Below are 23,082 nucleotides of genomic sequence, written 5' to 3'. Positions count from 1 at the left end.
TTTCTTATCTTCTCTTATTTTAAACTACTGTATATGGATGGCCCATTTTTCGTTTGTTTGTTTGTCTCCGGTGACAGTTCTGCTTTGATGTAATGGACATTTTGCTCACTCATTGACATGCAGTTTCTTCTCGCCATGACACATTCCTGTGTAACTGCAATACTTCCAATATCATGAGCAAAAGTCTCAGAGGTTGGCCCTCGTGGACGTCATGTCTGGGAGAACGAAACAAAATTGAGGCATGGACCATCCAGACAGAAATGACCAGTATGCATGTGTGGAATTTTATAAATGATTCATGTCCTGCTGTCTGTATGTGTGTGAATGAGCGCTTGTTGCTAAGGGTGAGCTGTAAACCTGTTTTTTTGTTCTCCAAATTTTTGTGTTACGGTGCAGGGATTTATTTTTGTTTTTCAAAACGTTATTGTATTTCCTGTATATAATGACAAGAGATTCCAAGATGTATCTTTTTTTAATTACACAATTATGTGAGGCATAAAACTTGTTTGGTTGAACATTTTGGGAATAAAGTGATCTAGAAGAATCAAATGTTGCCCTTCAGTGAAGTTCTCCTACAGTAACAATTTCAACCTGCCTGTGATAGCTGTGAGGGCTGAAACTGTTGAAATTAGTTGTAATTCTTCAAAGAATCTATTTTCTAGATTTATGTAGAAATTCAGATCTAAATATTTTTATTGTGCCCAGGCCGCTATTTGTCTCAGATTTTGCTTTTGTGCCCAGGCTGCCCTTTGTCTCTGATTGTTTTCATAACTTTTATTGATGAGAAATTTAATTTGCTCCCAAACAATATTTATTCAATCACAAAATAATAATACGTCTTACTACTACTACTGCTACTACTACTATTACTACTACTACTAATAATAATATTATTATTCATATGATTATATAAAATAATAATTTCCATTTAATAATAAGAACAATAATAGTTATGATAAAAATGGCATCCGAAAGACAGAAATCCGAGTAATCCAGTCAGAACATTTGATAATTATAGAACATGATTGATTGTTTTGTTATCTGTGTCGCGTTCTATGACGTCACACCACAAACCGTCGCCCGCTCTGTGCGTAGATGCCGCCATCTTTCCGGCCGGCATCCAGGAAAGGAACACGTTGCACGGGAGAAGTTTCTCACCAAATTTTATCTTCTCTTTGCTTGTCCTCTTTTCATTTGTCCGAATTCGGATCCGTTGGAGCAAAGCGGGGTGAGTGGGCGTCTTTCCCCCCCGTGACTTGGATACCCGACATTTGTTCAGCGGACCTTATAGTGAGGTGGCGAGCCACCGGCTGTCAAAGATAACAAGCGAAGGCCGCACACCCAAGCTAAGCTAAATGCTAATGCGATAACAAGTACACTACACTGCGTTAAACGACACGTTCATGTACATCTTCTCTTTTCCAGTCTGCGTTGTCCCGTTCAAGCACACAATTTGATCCACACGTGCATTTTTATGGACAATGTTGTGATGCGCTATGAACGCGTCGAACATAATTAATGATGCCTTATCTCCACGAGCAAAATGAGCCTGACTCCATAGGACGTTTTGAGCATCTAATTGATATCTTTTTTTTTTTTTAATCAAAAGCCGAAGACACTTTATCATGACATCTCATGTACACCATCACTCTCATTTTAACATGTTTGCTAGAGCAATGCTTTCCGTGTCCAACAGCTTTGCTTGCCCTGCAACATTTCAACGAGCCGTGTTCTGTTAATTTAATGTCATAGTGTTCTATGAATTTAATGTCATCGCTTTGCCCTCAGCTCGCCGGGTCCCGGCCTCCCTTATTTCAGCAGCACACCATGGCGGATAAAAACACTAGGATCGCCATCGTCAACCATGACAAATGCAAACCCAAGAAATGTCGGCAAGAATGCAAGAAGAGCTGCCCGGTGGTCCGCATGGGTGAGTGAGCGGGAAAGGCAAGAGGTTCCCAGCGAAGATGTGACAAACTGATGTCCGTCTGCAGGCAAGCTGTGTATCGAGGTGACCCCGCAGAGTAAGATCGTGTGGATCTCGGAGTCGCTTTGCATCGGCTGCGGAATATGCATCAAGGTACGAGAACTCGACCCCCCCGACCCGATCTCCTCCGAATGACGCGGCGGTGTCGTTTCAGAAATGTCCGTTTGGGGCGCTGTCCATCGTCAACCTGCCCAGTAACCTGGAGAAGGAAACCACACACAGATACTGCGCCAATTCCTTCAAACTGCATCGGTACGTGGAGAGATGGACCTTCATTTTGCCAACAATCCACTGTTGTTTGCGCGTAGGCTGCCCATTCCAAGACCGGGCGAGGTTCTGGGGCTGGTGGGGACCAACGGTATCGGCAAGTCCACGGCGCTCAAGATTCTGGCGGGCAAACAGAAACCCAACTTGGGAAAGTTTGATGTAAGTTCTCCAGCTGTCACACACACACACAATCTCTCACATGTATACTCACACAGACATGATATGATGTTCCAGAATCCTCCAGACTGGCAGGAGATCCTGACCTACTTTCGTGGCTCAGAGTTGCAGAACTACTTCACCAAAATCTTGGAGGACGACCTGCGCGCCATCGTCAAGCCACAGTACGTGGACCAGATCCCAAAGACCGTCAAGGTAAAAAGGCGGGCAGTGATGCCGGTCTGGCCCGGGATCACCGCGGCTCCGCTCATAGTTGCGGTCGTCACTTTGTCCCCGCAGGGATCGGTCGGCGCCATCCTGAGTAGAAAAGACGACATGGACACACAGACCTTGGTTTGCCAGCAGCTCGGTATGACCCAAAACGCTCTGGCGATCGAAAAGACATATTGTGATTGGTTGTCTTGTTACCGGGCAGATTTGAGTCACCTGCGCGAGAGGAATGTGGAGGACCTGTCGGGAGGAGAGTTACAGAGGTTCGCCTGCGCCGTCGTCTGCATCCAGAGAGCCGACATGTAAGAAACGAGACGCCCTCGCTGCCGCGTGACGCCCGCAACGCCGTGCTCACACGCGCGCCTCCCGTCCTGCAGTTTTATGTTTGATGAGCCGTCCAGCTATCTGGACGTCAAACAGAGGCTGAAGGCTGCCATCACCATCCGCTCGCTCATCACGCCAGACAGGTACGTGTCAATGGCAGTCAATGAGTTCCCAAAAAAGTGCTGGTGCGTTTTGCGGCATGGGGGAAAATTGAGCTTTTGCGTGTGCGCGCAGGTACATCATCGTAGTGGAACACGACTTGAGCGTGTTGGATTACTTGTCTGACTTCATCTGCTGCCTGTACGGCGTTCCGAGTGCCTACGGAGTGGTCACCATGCCCTTCAGCGTGCGGGAGGGTAAGCCGCTCGCCCAGACTTCTCGGCTCCTCCCAAAGAGTGGCTAACACGGCCGGCGCGTGTCGCTGTCGCGGCCCTCAGGCATCAACATCTTCCTGGACGGTTACGTTCCCACGGAGAACCTGCGCTTCCGCGAGACCTCCCTTGTGTTCAAAGTGGCCGAAACGGCCAACGAGGAGGAAGTCAAGCGGCTTCGACACTACCAGGTCAGTGCCAGCTTTGTGCTTTTCTTGGGACTCATCCCGCTGCCTTGATTAAAAATAATAATAATAATATAAAAATAAATAAATAAATAAATAAATAAATAAATAAGCATCTTCTAACTCTCTTCCAAATGTGCTGTGTGCAAACCCGTAGTATCCCAACATGGCCAAAACCATGGGCGAGTTCACCTTGGAGATCAAGGGAGGGGAGTTCACCGACTCGGAAATCATGGTCATGCTGGGGGAGAACGGTACGTCGGCATTGGTCGTCGCCGTGACGTGACAACGCGGCGCTCTGATTTGTTCTGTGTGTTTAGGCACAGGAAAGACCACCTTCATCAGGATGTTGGCCGGAGGACTCAAACCAGATGGCGGAGGTGGCAAACTGTGTATCACGCATGTCGCGTGTGTGTGAGTGTCGTGATGCCCGCCCGGCTATTAACGTGTCCCTTTGCATATGCAAGGTGATGTGCCCATCCTCAACGTGAGCTACAAGCCTCAGACCATCAGTCCAAAGTTCAAGGTGTGCGCTCTGACTTCCCGTTTGGTGCCACTGATGGCAACTTAACTTTTGATGAGTCTAACTTTTGTCCTCAAAACCACAGGCCACTTAGCTTTGGGTTCAATCAGCACAAGCTACTCGAAAGTTAATCCTCAATCCTGTGCGTGTGTGTCTTGCTTACTCGCGGGTGGCGGCGTTCCTCAGGGCAGCGTCCGTGCTCTTCTGCATGAAAAGATCCGAGACGCCTACACGCACCCTCAGTTCATCACGGACGTCATGAAGCCCATGCAGATTGAGAGCATCATCGACCAGGACGTGAGAATGCAAACGCCGAATGCCCGTCCACACCTCTGGTGCCATCGATGAGTCCCCTGGCTCCTACACTTTCTCTCCATCAGGTCCAGAACCTTTCAGGTGGTGAGCTTCAGAGAGTGGCGCTCACCTTGTGTTTGGGCAAACCGGCCGACGTCTACCTCATCGACGAACCCTCCGCCTACCTTGATTCCGAGCAGCGGTTGATGGCTGCCAGGGTCATCAAGAGGTACGTAGGTGTGTACGTTCCTGCGCGCTCGTCACCTCCTCAACTCGACATGCGTGCGCGTCACAGGTACATCCTGCACGCCAAGAAGACGGCGTTCGTGGTGGAGCACGACTTTATCATGGCCACGTACCTAGCGGACCGCGTCATCGTCTTTGACGGGATTCCCTCCAAACACACGGCCGCCAACACGTAAGCGCCGCCTCCCCGACCGTGTCCGTTTGAGCTGCGGATGAGAAAACGAAAAGCACCGAACAGCGTTGAGCTAGAATGGCGGTTTTGGGGTTGTTTGTCCAAGCGTGTGCGTGTGTTAGTCCACAGGGTCTCCTGGCGGGCATGAACCGCTTTCTGTCTCTGCTGGAGATAACGTTCCGGAGAGATCCCAACAACTTCCGGCCACGCATCAACAAGCTCAATTCCATCAAGGTACTTGAACACGTTTGCTCAAATTTTATCCCCCAACTTTGACCTTTTGTCTTCTCGAACTCACAGGACACTGAACAGAAGAAGAGCGGGAACTACTTCTTTCTGGATGACTAGAGCGACTCGTAGCGTGTGAGCGAGTGTGACTCTTCCCGTACCGACTACGACCGCAGCGAGTGAGCTGGAGGGGGGAAAAAAAAAAAAAAACACACAATGTCCATCTCATCATCATGCGGGAGCTGTCGGGGCCTGCGTTCAACATCCGCAACTGTTCTCAAACGTTCAGAGTGGCATCTTGTCGAGTTCCAGTCATAACGACAGCATCGATACATCAAACAATAAATATGTCGACAACGACTGTCTGATTTGGTTGGTGAGGTGAAGAGCTATCGGTGACTCGATTGAGCTTTCAGCATTTAACTTTGATTGAATGGCACCATCTTATGTTGTTGGGTTGGATGACTCCAGGGTGTATTCAGGTAGAATTAAGTATGGAACTTTTTGAACATATACAATGTCCATGAATATGACAGCTACAGTGACCAAATATATCCTTTCCTGTCACATTTTGTGGCATAATGCAACCAAGTACGGACTAAGTCTTTCATTTGCGCTTAGCTGTTTTTAGTCATTCATAAAGTGAGAAGGACGGAAAATATACAACGTCGAATTTAATAGAGAAATCCTTGTCCGAGTGTTGCGCAATCCTTAAACTACGGTTAGCGGAAATGCCTGCAAACTAAGCTTTTGTTGTGAACAGCCCGCCGGAAGTGACACACGCGCACACACACGTTTGTATCTTTGCGTGAAATTCCACAAGATTGGAGTTTGCGTCTTTTGTTTGACAACAGTAAAACTCAATAAAAGTCGTGGAAAGGCCGAAAGGAAGGAAGCCGAAAACAACAGCAAAAGTTTGAAAAGCCCCACGAAACGTTTGGGATATTTTAATTTTGGATTTTGTTAAGCGCTGCAGATGTGAAGTATGTGGCAAACAAAAGTACGGCGGCGTTGGCCAAGCAACTGGTGGAAGTGAGTAACCAAGTAAGTAAGTAAACTCTCTTCAACTATCCGACCACTTCGGGGAGAAAATGCAAGACGCCTGAAAAGCGTTTGGAACTCTCCGCCCCTAATCATTCGAAAACTATAAACAACTTTTGCCATTCAAGTCAAACAGCCTTAAACTGGCAAGCAGCGTGGTTAAAAAGTAGTTTTGGTTTTTGCTTCGCAGTTCGGAGCTATGTTGGCATGCCGCCTCTCAATCTGTGCCTCCCACATGCATCCAAAAACTGGTTGACGCCAAATTGTCCAGACGTGCAAATCGTTGTTGCTTGTTTGTCTTTAAGCGTCCTGTCATTATATGGATGACCAATCCAGGCGGTTCCTTTCTTGCCTAAGGTCTCCTACTGCCGCGCCCCGAAAAGCACATTGAAGACTTAAATTTGGTATGGAAGCTTCAGAAATGACACCACCAGGGCTATCCTCCAATGATTGAATTTTAGTTAATATTTTGGGAACTAGGCAACATTTGACTTCCTGTGGTTGTAAGCCCCCCATAGAAAATGGTCTTTGCTGTCAGCCCCAAATTTTGGAAGGTTTGCTTTGGGAGATTCATGTCTTGCCAGTCGTTAGCTGGTTGAAAAGCCTGTTGTGTCTTACTGCTGAAGAAAAGATGCCGAGGCGCTGACAAGATGGAGGTGGGTGACAAAGAACGGCAGAAGTGGGGTGGAGATGACATGGACAAGGACAGCGACCACACCCAGGAGCCCCGGGACGAGTTGGGCCTTCCCATCATGCACTGGGAGGCGTTGAGCCTTCGCATCGCCGAGCTGGAGAAGCAGGAAGAGGAGAAGAAGGACAAGCTGGCAAAGGTTGGACACCTCTGCATGATTTCCAGGAACTGGCAGAAATGAGATGAAAGGAGTGACCAGCTTCACCTACACTTGCTTCTTGTTCGGACGCCATTTTTGTTGCTTATTCCATATGATTGTGTTTAGTCGCCAATGGAGAATAAGCTCTTGTTGACTCATCTTACTTTTTTATTTTTCAGAGCGGCGCAGCGACCCTGGAGCGAGGCCGAGCTCCCGTCAGCTGCACGGGCGAACAAGGAGCTGTCGGCCGAGAGAACGAAGACGGTCGCCGGCGCCATCGGCGCCACCACGACGGGCAGGACAACAGCGATGACAACGGAGACGTGTCTGCTCTCGGCTCACGGTAGTCAAAGCCGACCTTTGGCGAATTTCCCGAGCCGTGCTGGCTCAAGCTCATTTTGTTGTCGTTCGTCTTGTGTTGCAGACTGCAGACGCAAATGAACCTTCAGCTCTGCTTCATCAACAACAGCGAGAGTGATGACGAAGAGCAAGAAGAAGAGGAAGAGCGAGAGCGAAGGGAGGGAGATGCCAGCGCAGCGCTGGTGTGCACCATTTAAAAAAAAAAAAAAAAGTCTTATTTGAGGAAAAAGGCAAATACTTCTACATACACTATACACAGTGTCTCTATATTATTTTGCACACCGACATAGAGAGGAAGCGTCGTCCCGGGTTTCAAGACGGCCGTGCCCGCGGCCAAGTCAGAGAAAAGCAAGTCCAGAGGCTTCCGCAACACTTGGAGGAAGCTGCGAGAGCGGCTGCGAGCGGACCACAAGCCACCTGTGTGTGTCCAAAAAGCAGCGCTCGCCCACTGGCTCTTCTCGTTTTACAGTGGCTTATGCCCTCCCCCCTCAGAACCCGGCCGGCGCCGACCCACCGCTCCACGGGAGACCCTTGGAGCGCGCCGACGTGTACAAATTGAACCTCGGGGAGCTCCGCGCGCAACGATCTTTCCTTACCCAAACGGTGCAAGGTGATTGGACACATTTTGACATTTTTGTTGGAATGCAGTTTTTGGAAACAGCAGATTTGTTTCACCGCAGAGCTAAGCTCGGATCTGGTGGCCGGGCTGCAGGTGCGAGACCAGCTGAGGACGGAACAGGACGCTATGTTGCTGGAGGTTCAGGACCTCACGTCCCTGCAAGGTTCAACGTCTGACCATTTCAACACGGTAGCGTGACACTACACGTCTTGCTTTTTAACGCATAAAAAGGGAATTTTCACAACAAGCATTTTTTTTTTTTTTTTTTATATCCACACAAACGCTCGTGGCTTTGTCTCAATAAGGTCGCAAATGTTTTCCGTCTCCGTATGTTAGCTTAAGATGAGCGCCATTTGGTCTAAAAGCTTGAATGTCAGAATGAGGGAAAAAAATGTGGTCCACTTGTTCAAATATGTTTACAAGTATTAAACTCTGTTGAAATCATCAGGACTTTTTCTCAATGAATATAATGACAAAATACTCACAGTAGATTCTCTTGTTGTAAATCAAGTTTCTCAACAACAACATAAAAACATGCAATTTAAATTAAATCATCTAAAAAGTAGTTCAGGACTGTTGACTGACATTTTGAAATAATTCTATCAGTGCAAATTAGCAACAACATTTGTTGGGATTGAAAAATTACACTTATGGTTTCCTGTCGGGGATTTTTTTTTTTTTATCTTGGCATACCGGTTGGACCCCCAGGCAGGCCATGGGCCGTATGTTTGACAAACTGTCAGCTCAGCTTCAAAACAAGATGAGCGGTCGGGCTCTTTCTCTCTGTCTCTGTCTCTGTCTCTGTCGCTCTCTCTGTCTCTGTCTCTGTCTCTCTCTCTCTCTCTCTCTCTCTCTCTCTCTCTCTCTCTCTCTCTCTCTCTCTCTCTCTCTCTCTCTTTGTCTCTCTGTCGCTTTCTCTCTCTCGCAGGTGGGCAAGTGGGGATGACACAGAGAGGGCTCGAGGGAGGGGCTGCATCACCATGGCAACATGCCAAGAAGAAGAAGACAAGAGGAGAAAGGCGCTAACTTTTTCAGCCTGTGAGCAGTGGCGTGTCTTGTCCGTTGTTTGTTACACTTTTGGATCAGTAGCTGTCATCTTGGGGGTTTTTGCCAATGGGGCCGAGGTCAGCAGCGGAGCCATATGGAGTCGTCGTGTGTGTGCAGTGATGCAGGTATTTATGAGCCCCCCACACACACACACACACCAGCACTAACAGCTGTAAAGTTAATTCCTCAATCCTCCAAACGAGATTTACGTTGACAAAAAAAAAAAAAAAAAAGCGTGTTTAACATCTTTTCCCTTTTCGGACCACATCATTTTGTTTAACGGAGTCGTGATGTGTGCGGACACCTGTTTGCCTTCTCCGCAGGCAACTGAAACATAAACGCCGATAATGTTAACCAATTAAAAATGATTGAAGTTGTAATCTGATGTGGATGTGGTGGGTCGGGCTAATGAGCGGCAAAGTACGCATTTGAATTTCTTGGAAGATCAACAGCATGCGGCGTGACGCCAGCGAGCGTGGTTACTTATTGCTGAGTTAATGGCCTGAGAAGAGACTGAATCAGCAGCGGCGTGCCCTCGTCCGCAGGAAGGCAAACACCCCAGGGCACAGACAACAGGAGGTGAGGGGCGCTGTGCAAAGAGCCCAGTCAGCAACGGAAGAGAAGGGGAGGGGGCGGGGCAGGTGGGGGAGAGGTGGCCTTAAACCTAAATCACAAAAGTTTCATTTCCTATAAACATTGATTGATATAAAAACCCCAACTGAAAATGACAATTAAAACAATTATGCTCCCCCACCCCACCATTCTGGGATATTTTTTTATTTCTTCTGATCCCCAAAAAAATAGATATTATTTTGTAGACTCAAGTCAAAAGTTACGACCCGAGGGCCAGGTCTGGCCGACATCATGGCGGCAGATCATTTCGACTTCATCCATCCATTTTCTTTACCGCTTGTCCCCACGGGGGTCGCAGGCATGCTGGAGCTTATCCCAGCAGTCATTGGGCAGTAGGCAGGGGACACCCTAAACCGGTTTCCAGCCAATCACACCTCGGGGGCAATCTGGTGTGCTCAATTGGCCTACCAAGCATATTTTGGGGATGTGGAAAGAAACCCACGTGGGCATGGGGAGAACAGGCAAACTCTACACAGGGAGGGTGGGAGGTGGAATCGAACTTGAACACTGAGGTGAGATATTGAAAGATTTTGTTTTTGTTGCTGATCCCCCTCCCTTGAATTAAAACATCAAGATGGCATAGTCAGAAGCTTTGAAATGGAAATCCGCCCGACGCTGACTGTGACCCTGGGTTTACCTTCCAGGTGAGTGTCGGCCGGTGACGAGGACAAAGGCGGCCATGACGCCGGCGGGCGTCGACAACGGAAGCCTGCCGCTGTGCAGCATCGACGAGTCGTACAAGTACATCTTCCTACCCACCTGCTACTCCTTCACCTTCGTCTTCAGCCTGTCGCTCAACGCCGTGGTGCTGCTGCGCTCCTTTCGCCGCACCAAGCGTTGGAACGCCTCGCTCATCTACATGGTCAACCTGGCCTCCACCGACTTCATGTACGGCCTGTCACTTCCCTTCCTAGTGGCCAGCTACGTCATGCGCGACCGCTGGGTCTTCGGGGACTTCATGTGCCGCCTGGTGCGCTTCCTCTTCTACTTCAACCTCTACTGTTCCATCTTCTTCCTCACCTGCATCTCGGTGCACCGTTACATGGGCATCTGCCATCCCATGCGGGTCATCGCCTTGGAGACCAAGAAAGCCGTCAAGTGCACATGCGTGTTGGTATGGGCGGTGGTCTTCGCGCTCACCTGCCCAATCTTCCGCTTCGCCCGCACGGCCCGCGCCGGCGGCGGCGTAGACAACTGCTGGGACGACGCCATCGACCAAGAGTTCTCCGACTACGTGCCGTACGGCGTGGTCCTGCACCTGCTAGGCTTCTTCGTGCCCTTCTCCGTCATCGCTTGGTGCTACTCTCACGTAGTGGTCACCATCTTCAAGACTTTGCCTTCTCGACCACGCGACGGCAGGGAAGGCGGAGCCGGAGTCTCCGTCTTCCTTGGCGCAGACTCGCCGTACGCCGGCCGTAGGCGCAAGTCCATCCGCACCATCGTCACCATCACGCTGCTCTTCGCTCTGTGTTTCTTCCCCTTCCACGTGACGCGTACCGTCTTCCTCCTGCTCAAGGTGACCAAGGGAGTCCCGTGCCAAACCATGACCACCGTGTCCATGTGCTACAAGATTACTCGGCCTTTGGCGTCCTTCAACGCCTGGCTCAACGCGCTCCTCTACTTCCTCACCAAAGACAAGGGCGGATGCTGCCCGCCGCCTGCGCCCGCCGCGCCCCTGCTACCCTTGAGGATGGTGACAAAAGGAGACGAGCACGTCCACCGGCACGGCAAAAGCGCCTTATTGACCTAACGCAAAGACGGCAGCTTTTTACGCTCACTATGCAGAGACTTTTTCTTTGAAACACACTTGATTTGTTTCATACGAATCAAATGATAAATTCATTGAATTATAACGAAATACTGAAAACTATAACTAAATTATAACTATTAATCAAATAAGACGGCTTTGTTAGTGATGACACATGTGAATATAGCAACGATCATATTTTTTTAAGCCTGAAAATGGTTCAAAACGCAGAGACACCGCCAATAAGCTTTTCCATGAAAAAGTGGGACAGATTGTGACGTCAACACTTGATTCTTTTTCTAGTGACCTCTTGCGGCTGGTGGTCGAACAGGCGAGGAAAAAAAGCGGCAGTCCGACTCTTCACTTGTTTATATGTTTTATTCGTTCTTTTGACTTGTTCGGAAAGTGGAGTGGCTGTCATATGATTCCCATCCGGCAGGGGGAGACACCAAGGGAAATATCAAACGTCAACCGCGCGCCGGCATGCACCCCACTACAAACTCGAAAAAAAACGAAAGCCCAAATGAATATGACACAATGTTTAAAAATTATACGAGCGTTTTTATTCGAAACGGACGACGCATTTTGTTAGTAGTGTCAAGTTTGCACATTTTACTACAAGTGGAGAGTTTGTAAGTGCCCGCCTAATGCTTTGGCTTTTGTGTTTACAAATGAGACTTGCCGCCATTTTTGAATGGATCACCGATAGCCACCCCAAACTTCCAAAAGGTCCGCTTCCGCCTTCCAGGTCTTCTTTTCTTTCTTTTCTCAACCGGAGACATTCACCAAGGTAAGACACGGCATTCTTTGCTGAATTTATGTGCATAGGTGCTTTTCAAGACTTCAAACGTAGTCATCTGTGTAAATTCCATAGGAGAATGTTAAAATGATCTGCTTCACACCGCTTATACACTCACAAATGTCAAAAAAATATTTCAACATTTGACTAAAACGCAACAGTCAATAATAAATGCTGACTTGTGCAGCGGATAATTTGGGTGATTGTGTTTTGAAATTTTGTGTGTTTCGAATGCACAGGCAGGACAACGTGTACGTTGTTCCAGCCGTAGGAATAGTTTGATCTTTTATTCCCAAAACACTGTGGAAGTTTCAACGCAATCTGGCGTGTGTAATATGGTGCCACACTTTCTGTGATGATATCAGCGTGACAGCAGAGGAAGGTCATTGGAGTTCATGATGAGATTTGAGTCCAGGTTCAACGTATCTGTGGACAGACAAACTTTGATCATAACCACTTTTGGATTTGTGGTTGTGAAAGATGCATATGTGTCATGGAGGTTTCGAGCACCTTGATCAAAATTGAGCTTTTTGGATGGGGACGCTTGTCCCAGTCCCTCAATGTCCACCAGGTCGCTGTTGACGTCCGAGTCGTTGAGAGCGCTCAGGGTAACATCTGAACACACGCGCACATGATTCGGTTGACTGGCAATTTCCAAGACTCGTGCTCACGCTCAAACACACCCGAGGCCTTCCGCTTCTTGGTGGTGGGGTGGTTGGCTTGCATGCCGGGCTGGGCGGCAGCGGTGCCGCCGGTTCCGGGTGATGTCACAGCAGATTTCTTGATGGTCTTTGGCGAGATGACTTCGGAGGAGCTGCATCGAGAGTTGTCTTCATGCTTGCGCTTGACCGGACTCTTAGTGTGCGCGCTGATGACAAGAAGGCACGTGGATTCAAGCCGCTTCCAGACATTGGTTAATATTGCTTGACCGACCTAGTGGGGTTGGCCTCGGCCATAGGGTGAAGCTGCATGGTGAGTTCTCCCAGTCGACTGAAAGCAGCGCCGGCTGCTGAGAAGATTTCTCCAACCTGCGTGAAGATCAATCAAACAAGCATGCTGGTTCATTCCGAAGAACACGAGGAGGGAAAGAGGTGAGCACCGTTGCTATGGTTACCCGCTTCACTGCCATTAATTAATTATTGACCCAGTAATCATAGTTCACAAGCTCCTCAAAGATGTGTATTATCCTGTCATTTTGAAAGACTCACTTTGGTGGAAGCCGAAGTCATGTTTGACTGTTTGCAGGCGGTTTCAATGGCAGCTAATATGCTAACAACAATGGAGCTAGCTAGCATCAGCAGCCAACGAACGGTTTCCGTGTGCCGGCGGTTGCTTGTGCTCTAGGTATCTTGGTCACGAAAGCGAAAGCTTCGGCATGCGAAAATAAATCCGACCGCGCATCGTAAGGCAAAAGCATTTAGCTCCAAGTAATTTACATGACAACAAGAGAGTGTCCACCAACTGAATGAAGTAGGCTGAGGCCTTCGAGGAACCCCGGAAATTTGGATGCCACGTTAACTGTTGTGGCTTTTAGATTGAGTAATGGTAAATAAAATATTCAAATGAGTACGGTTCGCCAATAAGAGGTGCGCCAGTATCAGGAAAATGCATCTTAACTGGTACTGTAAGTGGTTCCGCTGTAGCCACTCGTTTTGCCGATTTTACATGAACGCAACGTTTGGATATAAATATACGTCGGCGTCACGTGAAAATGACGTCACTGAAATCGTGTATTTTTCACACGAGTCGGTCACTAAAGTGTGTATTACATAACGTGTATTTGATATTTTATCTCGTTAGACTTGATTGACATTTACCTCATTTGAGAAAGACGTGTGGAATCACGTGACATTCGTATCCTCATTTGCTGCTGCTGAGTCGGATTTTATTCTCCAAAAATAATTGATATTTAGAATATACACAATATACACTACAAAACAAATGATAGCAAGAGAATTGCGTGTGTGTGTGTGTGTCTTTACTGAGTCTTCTGGTCCAAATAGACTTGGGGTACAAAGAAATGTACATTATCCAAACAAAACAATAGCATTTTACATTGCTCAAATTAAGAGAAAATTGAGAATATATACCTTAGCTAGTATTGTAAAATTAGATTAGATTATTAATTAGAATAAATTAGAATTAGAATAAAATGTGAAATAATTCGAATAGAGTATGTCTTAAATATATACAGGTTAGTCCAAAAATGCAAGCAGAAGTATGCTCCCAAAACAAATAGGATCCTCTTCATTCAAACAAAAAGAGAAGAAGTCAGTATTAATTTGATATTTTTGTAGTCTAATTTTTACAAGGTATACCTATGAAGTATTTAGAGCGTGAACTCTCACTTTTTTTCAAATTAAAAACTTTCTCGGCAAAAGCCACAAGTGGGACTTTTTGTGTTGGTCCTCATTGAAGTTGATAAATCGCCACCTTATTGAAAAAACCCCAAATGCTGCCTTTGCATTTCAACAGAACCGAGTCGACCTTATGAGTCATCAAGCTATGATGACAAAAAGGTGTCGATGTCACGCTTCCGTGACAAAATGTTCTGATGTCATGCTTCTGATGTCCTTTGGATGGCTCAGATCAAAGAGGCGAAAGAAAAGGTTTGTGATTGTCCACTGAAAATTGACAACAACGCTACCATCAAATTCTAAAAGAAAGATGGCGTCAAAATTGAACAAGATTCATCTGAGAAAAGTCAACGAAAAGAACCAAATGTGCGACGGCACACTCCACGCGACGCCGTTCGGGATTTACGATCTTCTCAACACTCAGAAATGCCTCAAAGAGTTCTTCGTCCAGCGGGGGATGTTTGGGGACGTCAACCAAGTATCGAGCCTAAAGGCCAAAGAGAGAGATGAGATGATCAACAAGCTCATCAAGAGCATCGTTGAGAAGAGCATTGCGGACATCGCCAAGATGAGGCAGCTCATCGCTCTGTGGGATGCGGAGGAGCGCTCCACAGCCAACTCTTACATCGACGAGTCGTCATATGGTCTTGTCACCCAACAGAAAATCAAACAATACCTAAGGGATTTCTTCTCGGAGCGCCTCGCGTCTGCTGAGCCAAAGATCGAACAGATCAACAGCGCAGACATCACGCAGGAACCCGTGACGAAGAAGGAAGAAGGCCCTGTCTCGTTGCCGCCTCAGTCATCTCCCATTCTCGGGAAGGCCATGAACTTGATCAGCCACGTGATCCAGCCTGTCGTCGACACCTTTGACTCTGCCAGCAAAGCTGTCGCCAAAATTTTGGCGTGGAGCGATCGGGACGCCCAAGAGCCGGATGAAGACGCACAGCAGAAGTTGGCTCCTCCTCGTCAATCTGAAGACGCACAGCAGAAGTTGGCTCCTCCTCGTCCGTCTGAGGAGGAGGAGGGTTTATCCGCCTCCCCTCAAAAAGAGAGCGAGGGCGGCAGGAAAGACGACAATGGTCTCACCCCGGCGGTGTTCAACGAGGCCGTAATGGACGAGTTTGGCAATTTGCAATTTGACATGCAATTGACCCCCAGGCTCTCCCCCATATTGGAGGAGACTGGGGAGATCAATTCCTCTGCTTCCTCTTCAGCCATACTGGACAAGACTCCCGCCACCTCCATATCCGCTCTCGAGAAGACCACAACTATCCAAAGCGATGTGCCTTCGACCCCCTGGTCCGCCGACAACGACAAGGAGTTGACCCCTCCGGTTTCACCATCTAGTCCCGAGGAGCCAATCGGCACGGATGAGAACATTTTAGACGCAGAGTTGTACTCTGACGAAGAAATCGTGAAACCATGCCGTGCGGATGAGAACATTTTAGACGCCGAGTCGTACTCTGACGAAGAAACCGTAAAACCATGCCGTGCGGATGAGAACATTTTAGACGCCGAGTCGTACTCTGACGAAGAAACCGTAAAACCATGCCGTGCGGATGAGAACATTTTAGACGCCGAGTCGTACTCTGACGAAGAAATCGTAAAACCATGCCGTGCGGATGAGAACATTTTAGACGCCGAGTTGTACTATGACGAAGAAACCGTAAAACCATGCCCTGCGGATGAGAACATTTTAGACGCCGAGTTGTACTATGACGAAGAAATCGTAAAACCATGCCCTGCGGATGAGAACATTTTAGACGCCGAGTTGTACTCTGACGAAGAAACCGTGAAACCATGCTCTGCCATTGAGGCTTGGTCCACCTCCAGACTTTTGGCCGTCTCCCCGGTTCCCTCCCCTGTCCCTTCTTCTCCCATGATCGAGAAGGCCAAAATGATCATCAACCAAGTATTTCAGCCTGTTGTCAAATCCATCGGCTCCGCCAGGAAAGTCACAAAAACAGCCGGCAAATCCATTGCTAAAAAAGTCAGGTCCATGTGCAGGTATCGCTCGTGCAGGAAGAGAGGAAAGCGAGGTAAAGGAAAGAGTGGCAAAAAAAGCGGACGTCAAGATCTTTTGGGCAGAGAAAATTTCGATGAGGAGGAGGAGACGGTGGAAGAGGATGAGGAGGAAGCGAGCACTGCCGAATTTTCAGCCCGTCGGATGGTAAGATCTCGCGATCCCATCTCCTCAGCTAAAGCCACTACCAGGAATTCCAAACCCGAAACATCTCCTACCCCAAAAGTACCGTCCCACAAATCCACCCGCAGGTCGTCAGAGCATAAAGTGAGATTCGTAGAGCCGGATGATGACCAGGCCAGTGAGATAAATCCGCTCCAGTCGGCGGAAAACGGATCGGAAGAAAACATCTACAGTATTTTTGAGAACATTTTCCGACAGGAGTTTTCCAAAAAATTAGAAAATTCCCTCAAACAGGGCATATGCGATGCAGTCCGTGTCTACGTCCCTGACAGAGGTTCCACAGAATCCCTTCAAAGCGACAATTGTGCAAAACAGGAGATTAATACTTTGCCGGTGGGTCCGCGAGACCCGCTGAGGAGCGCTTCCACCTCACTCGCTTCTTTCACCAACTACCAGTTATTAGAAGACGCCATGACCAGGAAGCATTTATCCGATACGTGTCTGAAAGGCCCCGCCCCGCCGGAGGGACTGGATTCCAAGCAAAAGTCACTGTGGAAGAGGTGGAAAATGAGGCGGGCCAAGAGGATTCTCCCAGGTCTTTTGGATTGCCGATGTTCACCCGGACCCACTGACAGCGTGGCCTCGGATGGCAAACCCACAGAACCGGCCATCAAATCTATCTTGAAAAAAGTCACTTCCATTTGGAAGTAGGGCAAGACATCTGGAGTTGTTGACAACGAGAGGCAGAAGGACAGCGACTGATCAAGATTCAACGCCATCACCACTGAAAGCGACCGAGACACAGAGACAGAAGGCTCTTTCTACTAATTCTATTTATTTCTTTGTATAAAAAAAAAAAGTATGGCAAAGCAATGCTGTTGTTTTGAATGATGGTCCACAGAAATCATGCTTTTCTATATGGTGATGCTGGGAAGAAGTTCCTGCCCTTCATTCTGATTCAGGATGTGGTCTTCAATCTGAGCGCTTTTGTAAAAGTACCTATCAGCTCCTTCCTTCGCCCCTCGGTGAAGTGCTCCTCTTTCTAGGGAATCTAGGCACAAGAAACGTCAAGCATGGACAGCTTCCTGTTACGCTCGTTGTCCCAGGTGCCACGTGATGGACATTTGCACGCCAGTCAAACTACGACAGATAAGAATCAGGACCAGGACAGGACAGGACGGGACCATGTCTATTGTTTGACGACGTAGCATGCTGAACTCTGCCGCTTGTGACAATTGCCAGCAAGGTGGACAGTTCCTCTTTACTTCGAGGCTCACTCGGGAGGCCCTAAAATACAGATGCCATCTACAGAGATGAGCGGAGTGCGCCCCCTACAGTTGAGCTCCAAAGTGTGGCGCTGATGAGGGGCCAGGAGCTGAAGTGCATGCAGATCAAAATGGAGGAATATAGAAATGACCAATAAATCTCTACATTAACCCAAATGCTGTTTCATTCAACGTCCAACTCAATCTGTGTTTGCGATATTTTATAGTCCCGAAATTCACAAATTGAAGACACGTTGAGAGGACCTTGAGTTATTTTTTGTCTCTCTTGGTTCTGGTAGGGAATGAGCTCTGCATCGTGGGACCCGTAACCGAGAAGTTACCAGAGTATGCCCATGTACCTGTTACCACGGTTACGGTGTCGCCTTCAATCTGAGGGTGCATTTATTTAGTACACTGGCGTGATGGAGATAGTTGGAACTCAAGTTCTTCCTCTACTCGTGTGACTTAGAAGACAATTGCTGACCTTAAATTAAGTACGCGTACACGGCTCAAGTACTTACCAGGTTGTGTGAGGGTCTTTGTGCCTTGTCTCCCGGACTTGGTCGCGATTTGCTTTTTGCACTTCAGAACACACCTCCCCTGCATTCCTTAGTGTGTGTGAGCACGTGAGTGTGTTTGAGAGTGTGTGTGTGTGTGTGTGTGTGTGTGTGTGTGTGTGTGTGTGTGTATGGCCCCATTCCACACACACACACACTCACGCGCACACACCATTACGTAACAAACATCAACACAGCCATTGAAGCTTAAACGAACAGTTTGTTCATAATGGCTAAAACCAAAACAAAGTCCAACTGTGGTTCACACCAAAAAGGGATGAGTCGGGGGTTTATTTCAAGACGGTGAACATGAAACCAAAATTCAAATATTACATGACTCTACCAAACTAAAGTGACTTTGGCATTGAATGCCATGATGCTGGTGGCTCTATCATCAGTTGAATGTAAATGCTGAAAGAAAATGGAGATTCTAGTCATCTTTACAAACACTTAAATGAGGAATGACGCTTTGCTCATGCACGCTTTCCAAAATTCACTTTTTTTTTTTTTTTTTAGCAAGGCATCATCCACATTATCACTAAAAAGACACGAGTAGTATACACAAGACATAATTCTATGTTCACTATGTTATAAAGAGCGGCGGTAGTTTGCGTGACTTTTTTTTTTTTTTTTTTGCCTGTATGATCTCGTTAAAAATTTCCTTCCAAAAATAGACAGCATGTATCGCTTATGTATAATGTACGCGCGTCAGTCCTGATATAATCTGCCTCTCGTTTCTTTCGGATTGCTCTGCACTGCTGCTTGATGACAAGTTGTAGGTAAAAATGCTACGCCGACATTATTGCCACTGACTACTAAAGTGCATGACAATGTAATGGCTTGCTTAAAAACACACATACAGAGTTTAACTAATAGTCAGTGTGGACAATTAATAGCATGAGCAAAAGTGCAGTTTGGACCTACGAAAAGTTTCGGTGTTTGAATGAAACCTTTCTGCCAGGTTTTTCATATTTGATTAGGATTGAGAAAATATTTGATAGATGTATGGCACTTACAATCGTGATCAATGATGATTTGAAAATGGAGGAAACATATCAATATGCAGCACTATTCCTAAGAAATCACAATGTCTCATCAGTACTGAGATAGCATTAGCGAAAAGCCTCGTGTGGTTATTGAGGAATGACCATGTCGGTGACCCCGGATCTCATGTCTCGAATTTTTGAGTAGGTTCTTTAGATGATTCGTGAACTTCTTTGGTTAAAACTAAAGTGTGAGGCTTTATGAAAGATGGAAGGAATGAAAGTTCTCAACGTATACATTTGTATCCGCCGGCAAAATATCATTTTGAGCCTTGCAATGAAAAAGCTTGGAGTGGACTACAGAATTTCTGTATGCATTTTTGTCATTGACACTTTCTAACCAGAGGTCAAGAATCAAAAGATAACTATTGAAAATATTTCTATTCTCATGACCACTGAGGTTCTGTGTTTTAACCGTATATCATATGTTCTACTTGAAATATCAGGCTGAACCTTACAACGGAAAATTCTTTGCCGTTATTATTGTCAGGGTGCTTTGGAAACCACCCTTATGAGGTATTAGTAACTCGAACGTCATTCACGATCTTAGCACACTTTTCAAGCATTTAGTTTGGCGCCAGAGTAGCCACCTTCAAACAAACAAAAACTTATTTTACACACATCTCGAAAAAACTCGCAGTTGGCAAAACTAGTGAATTAGTAACATACTTGTGTTACATCTATTTACAGTGAAGAGCAGTTAAGCAGCTGATAATGAATGTCATTTTGATCTCAGTAGTTGGTATCCCTACAAAAACACAAAACGCCAGCATGGTTTTGTTGCCTTCCCGTGCTGATGTCACCAGAAATGTCAAAAGGGTGCAACAAAACTGGAATTCAACAGCCGAACCTTCAATCAAGCCGCCCAGCAGGCTCAACATGTTGCTGAGGCCCCACCAGGAGCTGGTGAATGCTGGTGACCAGCTAAAATCTTGCTGGTACCACCGACGACCCGCAGGGCAACTACAACACGTTGGTCTCGCTTGGTTACGCAATTGGGCAAAGGTTCAGGAGCGCTGATGTTGACAACATTACCACGCTGGTCCATGCTGTTTTTGTTTTAGCGAGGGGGGGGGGGGCGGAATTCTCTTGAAAGGGAATTTAAAGTGCCTTCAGACTTGTGCGCGTACTTGTAAGCCGATTCCAGTGATTTGGAGATACCATCTGGGCCTCAATGCACGACCGTGAGACGGTAAGGTTGTGCTGGATGTATCTGGAATATGACAACAATCAATCAACCGCTCAATCATCCACTTGCTCTGGAAAAACAAAAAAGAACATCAAATACTGCTTATGGTAACACAAGGGGGGGGGGCGTCGACTTGTGGTGCTTTTCTAGTAGAGTTAGTCGGTTTGGTTTCCATCCCCTCCACACCACAATCTGTCCGTGTCCGTTCCCTCGTCCTTTCCCGACTACATGACGTCAGCCTCCACCACGCATTGCTCCGTGTATTCTTTCACCAGCTCCACGCTCAGGGCGTGGCGGCAAAAATCGGCCATGGGTTTCCACAGGGGCGGGTCCAGGAACATCTGGCACATGACGTGACCCTTCAAAGTGGCCGTGTGGCGCTGCAGGTGGCTCAAGAACTGCTGACGCACCAGATCCAGGTCTTTGCCGAACATGTCGATGTTCAGGTAGTACCTGGTGGGGAAACAAAGCGGGAGTCAGTGGACTGAAAGAGTGATGTTGATATGACCCCCGCCTCGAAGAGCTGCGTACCAGTCCTCTCCGATGGGGACCCTAAAGGGGAAGGTACACAGGCTCCCCACGCTCGGCTTTGACGCGTCATCCACCATCCAGTCAATATCCTTCTTCATCAAGATGGCCATGTTCCCGGGCACGGGCTTGAAAGGCTGCCAATCTTGAATGATGGTGGCGTTCGGGAGGACCCCCCGCATCAGGTCGCTGGCCAGAAAGAGCCGAAGGACGGCTCCCTGGTCCAAACGAATTGGAGGCGCGTTTGGGAAGGATGCGGACGCCGGCTGGGTTTCCCCGTGGCCGAGGTCAGTGAGTCGGCGATTGAGTTCCTCGGCTCGGAAGCGCACCAGTAGGATGCCCTGCGGAGAGGAAAGCCGCGCTAGCATCCGAGCCGGACGGGACCTCGTGTGGATCGGCAGCCGCCGTACCTGCTTGGTTATGATGCGATACTTCTGGAAATCCTTGGGACCCAGCTGATCGTCGCGGGTCAGGCGGCTGACCTTTACTTCGGGGTATTTGGACTTGACCAGCTCAGAGCAAAAGCGCAGCAGAACCCCCGCCACGCCCTTGCCCCTTTCCTGGGGGGCCACGCGGAGGCCCTCTACTAGCATGGTCTCGCCTTCGTCGATCACGCATACCGACTCCAGGGCGATCTTTCAGGAACATGATAAAAACGTGAAAGGCTCTCGTCGTCAATGCTTTGGGTGGTTTAGAGCTCGGGGTCAGAACGAAAACAAACCAAAAAAAGATGGAACTATCCTTCAAATCCAATCAAACCACGTTGACTGACAAAGTAAATCAAATATTGATTTCTCTGGCTATTTCGAACTTTTGAGCACAGCTGACTCGTTTCAAATGAGTTGGGGAAGGCCGCCCGGCGAGTATGACGTACCACTTTTCCCTGTTTGCGTGCCAGGATGACTGTGCGGTTGGTTTCCTGCAGCCAGCTGCTGTACCTGGTGGGCAGGTAGTCCAGGCCTCCGTAGATGTCCTGGCTCATGGCCATGATGTCGTCAAAGTCCTCCTCGGTGGCCACGGTGAACTGAAGGCCGGCCTGGGACAAGGACTCGGACAGCTGGGGCGCGCTCAGGCTGTTGTCAATCTTCATCATGAAACAACTGATGAGACAACAAGCGAAAAACTTACGTTGGATGGATTTGGTCAGACAACATTCTCTCCGAAATAAGACGAGAAACCGAGACGCTGACCGAAAAAGAGGCTCACAACAGTGTAAACAAAAAGAAAACAAAACAGACCAAAATAAACGCTAAAAGTCGTGTTTTTAATCAGGTTAAAAAAAAGACATTGTGGTACATTTGAAAAGGAACAGGGAAGGACTGGGGATACAATCTCGGCAGTTTTACATCCAATTGATGACGGCGATTTCACGTACGTGTCCCGAGTATGACGACAGGCAGTGCCGACAAGAAGGCTTTGCATTCCACTTTTGTTCATGGCAACCAACACAATTAGATCAGCGGGCCAATGGGCCAAAAAAAAAGCTACACACGGATTTGTAAATCAACAGTGCCAACAGACTGACGGAGCTTTAGAGTGGGCCATTGTCCAAAGACAACCAACGGCAATAAATCACTCCGTTCCTCTCTTCGGGAAAGGACAAACTGGAGGGTCCAGTGAAGGCCTGAGAACACAGCGAGCGGAAGAAAGACGTTCAAGAAAAACATGTTAACGAGGGCTCCCACATCGCCGACCGCCGTAGTCGGCACCGTGTCCGTTTTACACGCTAGGCTAACTGCTAGCAAAGCGTGCGCCCTGTTTTCCCTTTGGCCGACATTTACGCTATTTGCATTTGTCAGTTCTTCAGCGATGATTTTTTTATTCTATTTTAAAGGCCAAATCAGCTAGAACTGACTTCTGCGGGGTTTTTTTTTTTATTTTATTATGCCTCGCCAAACCTCTGCAGCAAAACGTGAGAAGGAACACACCATGTT

At 47.7% G+C, this 23,082-nt stretch overlaps 6 protein-coding genes across 10 annotated transcripts; 4 read left to right on the top strand and 2 right to left on the bottom strand.

Annotated features, from left to right (window-relative positions):
• The first annotated feature begins 1,072 nt into the window (after positions 1-1,072).
• On the top strand, positions 1,073-5,344 carry abce1 (ATP-binding cassette, sub-family E (OABP), member 1). Its single transcript, XM_085905637.1, has 19 exons — positions 1,073-1,228; positions 1,789-1,930; positions 1,995-2,080; positions 2,142-2,239; positions 2,296-2,413; positions 2,489-2,626; positions 2,711-2,780; positions 2,847-2,943; positions 3,019-3,108; positions 3,200-3,321; positions 3,403-3,527; positions 3,679-3,775; positions 3,842-3,901; positions 3,989-4,047; positions 4,231-4,341; positions 4,425-4,567; positions 4,634-4,756; positions 4,879-4,990; positions 5,057-5,344. Exons 2-19 carry the CDS (start codon positions 1,828-1,830, stop codon positions 5,102-5,104), a joined length of 1,800 nt encoding a protein of 599 aa, XP_085761763.1. The 5' UTR covers positions 1,073-1,228; positions 1,789-1,827; the 3' UTR covers positions 5,105-5,344.
• A 154-nt stretch (positions 5,345-5,498) lies between these two features.
• LOC147060376 (schwannomin-interacting protein 1) lies at positions 5,499-8,618 on the top strand. Of its 4 annotated transcripts, none has more exons than XM_085905641.1 (7): positions 5,499-6,032; positions 6,657-6,855; positions 7,035-7,198; positions 7,280-7,397; positions 7,506-7,634; positions 7,708-7,825; positions 7,896-8,618. In XM_085905641.1, exons 2-7 carry the CDS (start codon positions 6,676-6,678, stop codon positions 8,030-8,032), a joined length of 846 nt encoding a protein of 281 aa, XP_085761767.1. In that variant the 5' UTR covers positions 5,499-6,032; positions 6,657-6,675; the 3' UTR covers positions 8,033-8,618. The 4 variants fall into 4 exon arrangements, with proteins under 4 accessions (XP_085761767.1, XP_085761768.1, XP_085761765.1 ...); XM_085905642.1 differs by having other exon boundaries at positions 5,499-6,028; positions 7,896-8,617; XM_085905639.1 differs by having other exon boundaries at positions 6,652-6,855; positions 7,896-8,616.
• Positions 8,619-8,852: 234 nt separating this feature from the next.
• Positions 8,853-12,110, top strand: LOC147060375 (P2Y purinoceptor 3). Of its 2 annotated transcripts, XM_085906408.1 has the most exons (3): positions 8,853-9,006; positions 9,326-9,460; positions 10,159-12,110. In XM_085906408.1, the coding sequence occupies exon 3, from the start codon at positions 10,194-10,196 to the stop codon at positions 11,262-11,264; it is 1,071 nt and encodes a 356-aa protein (XP_085762534.1). In that variant the 5' UTR covers positions 8,853-9,006; positions 9,326-9,460; positions 10,159-10,193; the 3' UTR covers positions 11,265-12,110. The 2 variants fall into 2 exon arrangements, with proteins under 2 accessions (XP_085762534.1, XP_085762533.1); XM_085906407.1 differs by having other exon boundaries at positions 8,853-9,460.
• LOC147060374 (BPTF-associated chromatin complex component 1-like) lies at positions 11,621-13,714 on the bottom strand. Its single transcript, XM_085906409.1, has 5 exons — positions 13,269-13,714; positions 12,994-13,088; positions 12,744-12,928; positions 12,571-12,675; positions 11,621-12,486 (listed from the first exon to the last, which is right to left on the bottom strand). Exons 1-5 carry the CDS (start codon positions 13,353-13,355, stop codon positions 12,422-12,424), a joined length of 537 nt encoding a protein of 178 aa, XP_085762535.1. The 5' UTR covers positions 13,356-13,714; the 3' UTR covers positions 11,621-12,421.
• A 935-nt stretch (positions 13,715-14,649) lies between these two features.
• LOC147060373 (uncharacterized) lies at positions 14,650-17,998 on the top strand. The gene has a single exon (XM_085905521.1). It carries the CDS (start codon positions 14,728-14,730, stop codon positions 17,275-17,277), a length of 2,550 nt encoding a protein of 849 aa, XP_085761647.1. The 5' UTR covers positions 14,650-14,727; the 3' UTR covers positions 17,278-17,998.
• A 2,846-nt stretch (positions 17,999-20,844) lies between these two features.
• Positions 20,845-22,241, bottom strand: nat16 (N-acetyltransferase 16). Its single transcript, XM_085905914.1, has 4 exons — positions 22,023-22,241; positions 21,559-21,783; positions 21,152-21,489; positions 20,845-21,073 (listed from the first exon to the last, which is right to left on the bottom strand). The coding sequence occupies exons 1-4, from the start codon at positions 22,239-22,241 to the stop codon at positions 20,845-20,847; spliced, it is 1,011 nt and encodes a 336-aa protein (XP_085762040.1).
• Positions 22,242-23,082: the final 841 nt, after the last annotated feature.

Source organism: Syngnathus leptorhynchus, chromosome 2, assembly GCF_054491065.1.
Source record: "Syngnathus leptorhynchus isolate UIUO chromosome 2, UIUO_Slep, whole genome shotgun sequence".
NCBI classification, from domain to species: domain Eukaryota; kingdom Metazoa; phylum Chordata; class Actinopteri; order Syngnathiformes; family Syngnathidae; genus Syngnathus; species Syngnathus leptorhynchus.
The sequence above is the reverse complement of the archived record's forward strand: the minus strand, read 5'-3'. Positions and strand labels throughout refer to the sequence as shown.

What these genes read in the sequence shown, in the direction of transcription:
- LOC147060375 (XM_085906408.1), top strand. Translation starts at nt 10,194, where the DNA reads ATGACGCCGGCGGGCGTCGACAACGGAAGCCTGCCGCTGTGCAGCATC.
- abce1 (XM_085905637.1), top strand. Translation starts at nt 1,828, where the DNA reads ATGGCGGATAAAAACACTAGGATCGCCATCGTCAACCATGACAAATGC. An exon ending in GCTGCGGAATATGCATCAAG is followed by an intron (nt 2,081 to 2,141) that starts GTACGAGAACTC and finishes GTGTCGTTTCAG; the next exon opens with AAATGTCCGTTTGGGGCGCT. An exon ending in GCCCTTCAGCGTGCGGGAGG is followed by an intron (nt 3,322 to 3,402) that starts GTAAGCCGCTCG and finishes CGCGGCCCTCAG; the next exon opens with GCATCAACATCTTCCTGGAC.
- nat16 (XM_085905914.1), bottom strand. Translation starts at nt 22,241, where the DNA reads ATGATGAAGATTGACAACAGCCTGAGCGCGCCCCAGCTGTCCGAGTCC. An exon ending in CACGCAAACAGGGAAAAGTG is followed by an intron (nt 21,784 to 22,022) that starts GTACGTCATACT and finishes TGTTCCTGAAAG; the next exon opens with ATCGCCCTGGAGTCGGTATG. An exon ending in ATCGCATCATAACCAAGCAG is followed by an intron (nt 21,490 to 21,558) that starts GTACGGCGGCTG and finishes TCCTCTCCGCAG; the next exon opens with GGCATCCTACTGGTGCGCTT.
- LOC147060373 (XM_085905521.1), top strand. Translation starts at nt 14,728, where the DNA reads ATGGCGTCAAAATTGAACAAGATTCATCTGAGAAAAGTCAACGAAAAG.
- LOC147060376 (XM_085905641.1), top strand. Translation starts at nt 6,676, where the DNA reads ATGGAGGTGGGTGACAAAGAACGGCAGAAGTGGGGTGGAGATGACATG. An exon ending in GAGCGGACCACAAGCCACCT is followed by an intron (nt 7,635 to 7,707) that starts GTGTGTGTCCAA and finishes CTCCCCCCTCAG; the next exon opens with AACCCGGCCGGCGCCGACCC. An exon ending in CCTTACCCAAACGGTGCAAG is followed by an intron (nt 7,826 to 7,895) that starts GTGATTGGACAC and finishes GTTTCACCGCAG; the next exon opens with AGCTAAGCTCGGATCTGGTG.
- LOC147060374 (XM_085906409.1), bottom strand. Translation starts at nt 13,355, where the DNA reads ATGCTAGCTAGCTCCATTGTTGTTAGCATATTAGCTGCCATTGAAACC. An exon ending in TGACTTCGGCTTCCACCAAA is followed by an intron (nt 13,089 to 13,268) that starts GTGAGTCTTTCA and finishes ATCTTCACGCAG; the next exon opens with GTTGGAGAAATCTTCTCAGC. An exon ending in CAAGAAGCGGAAGGCCTCGG is followed by an intron (nt 12,676 to 12,743) that starts GTGTGTTTGAGC and finishes GCGTGTGTTCAG; the next exon opens with ATGTTACCCTGAGCGCTCTC.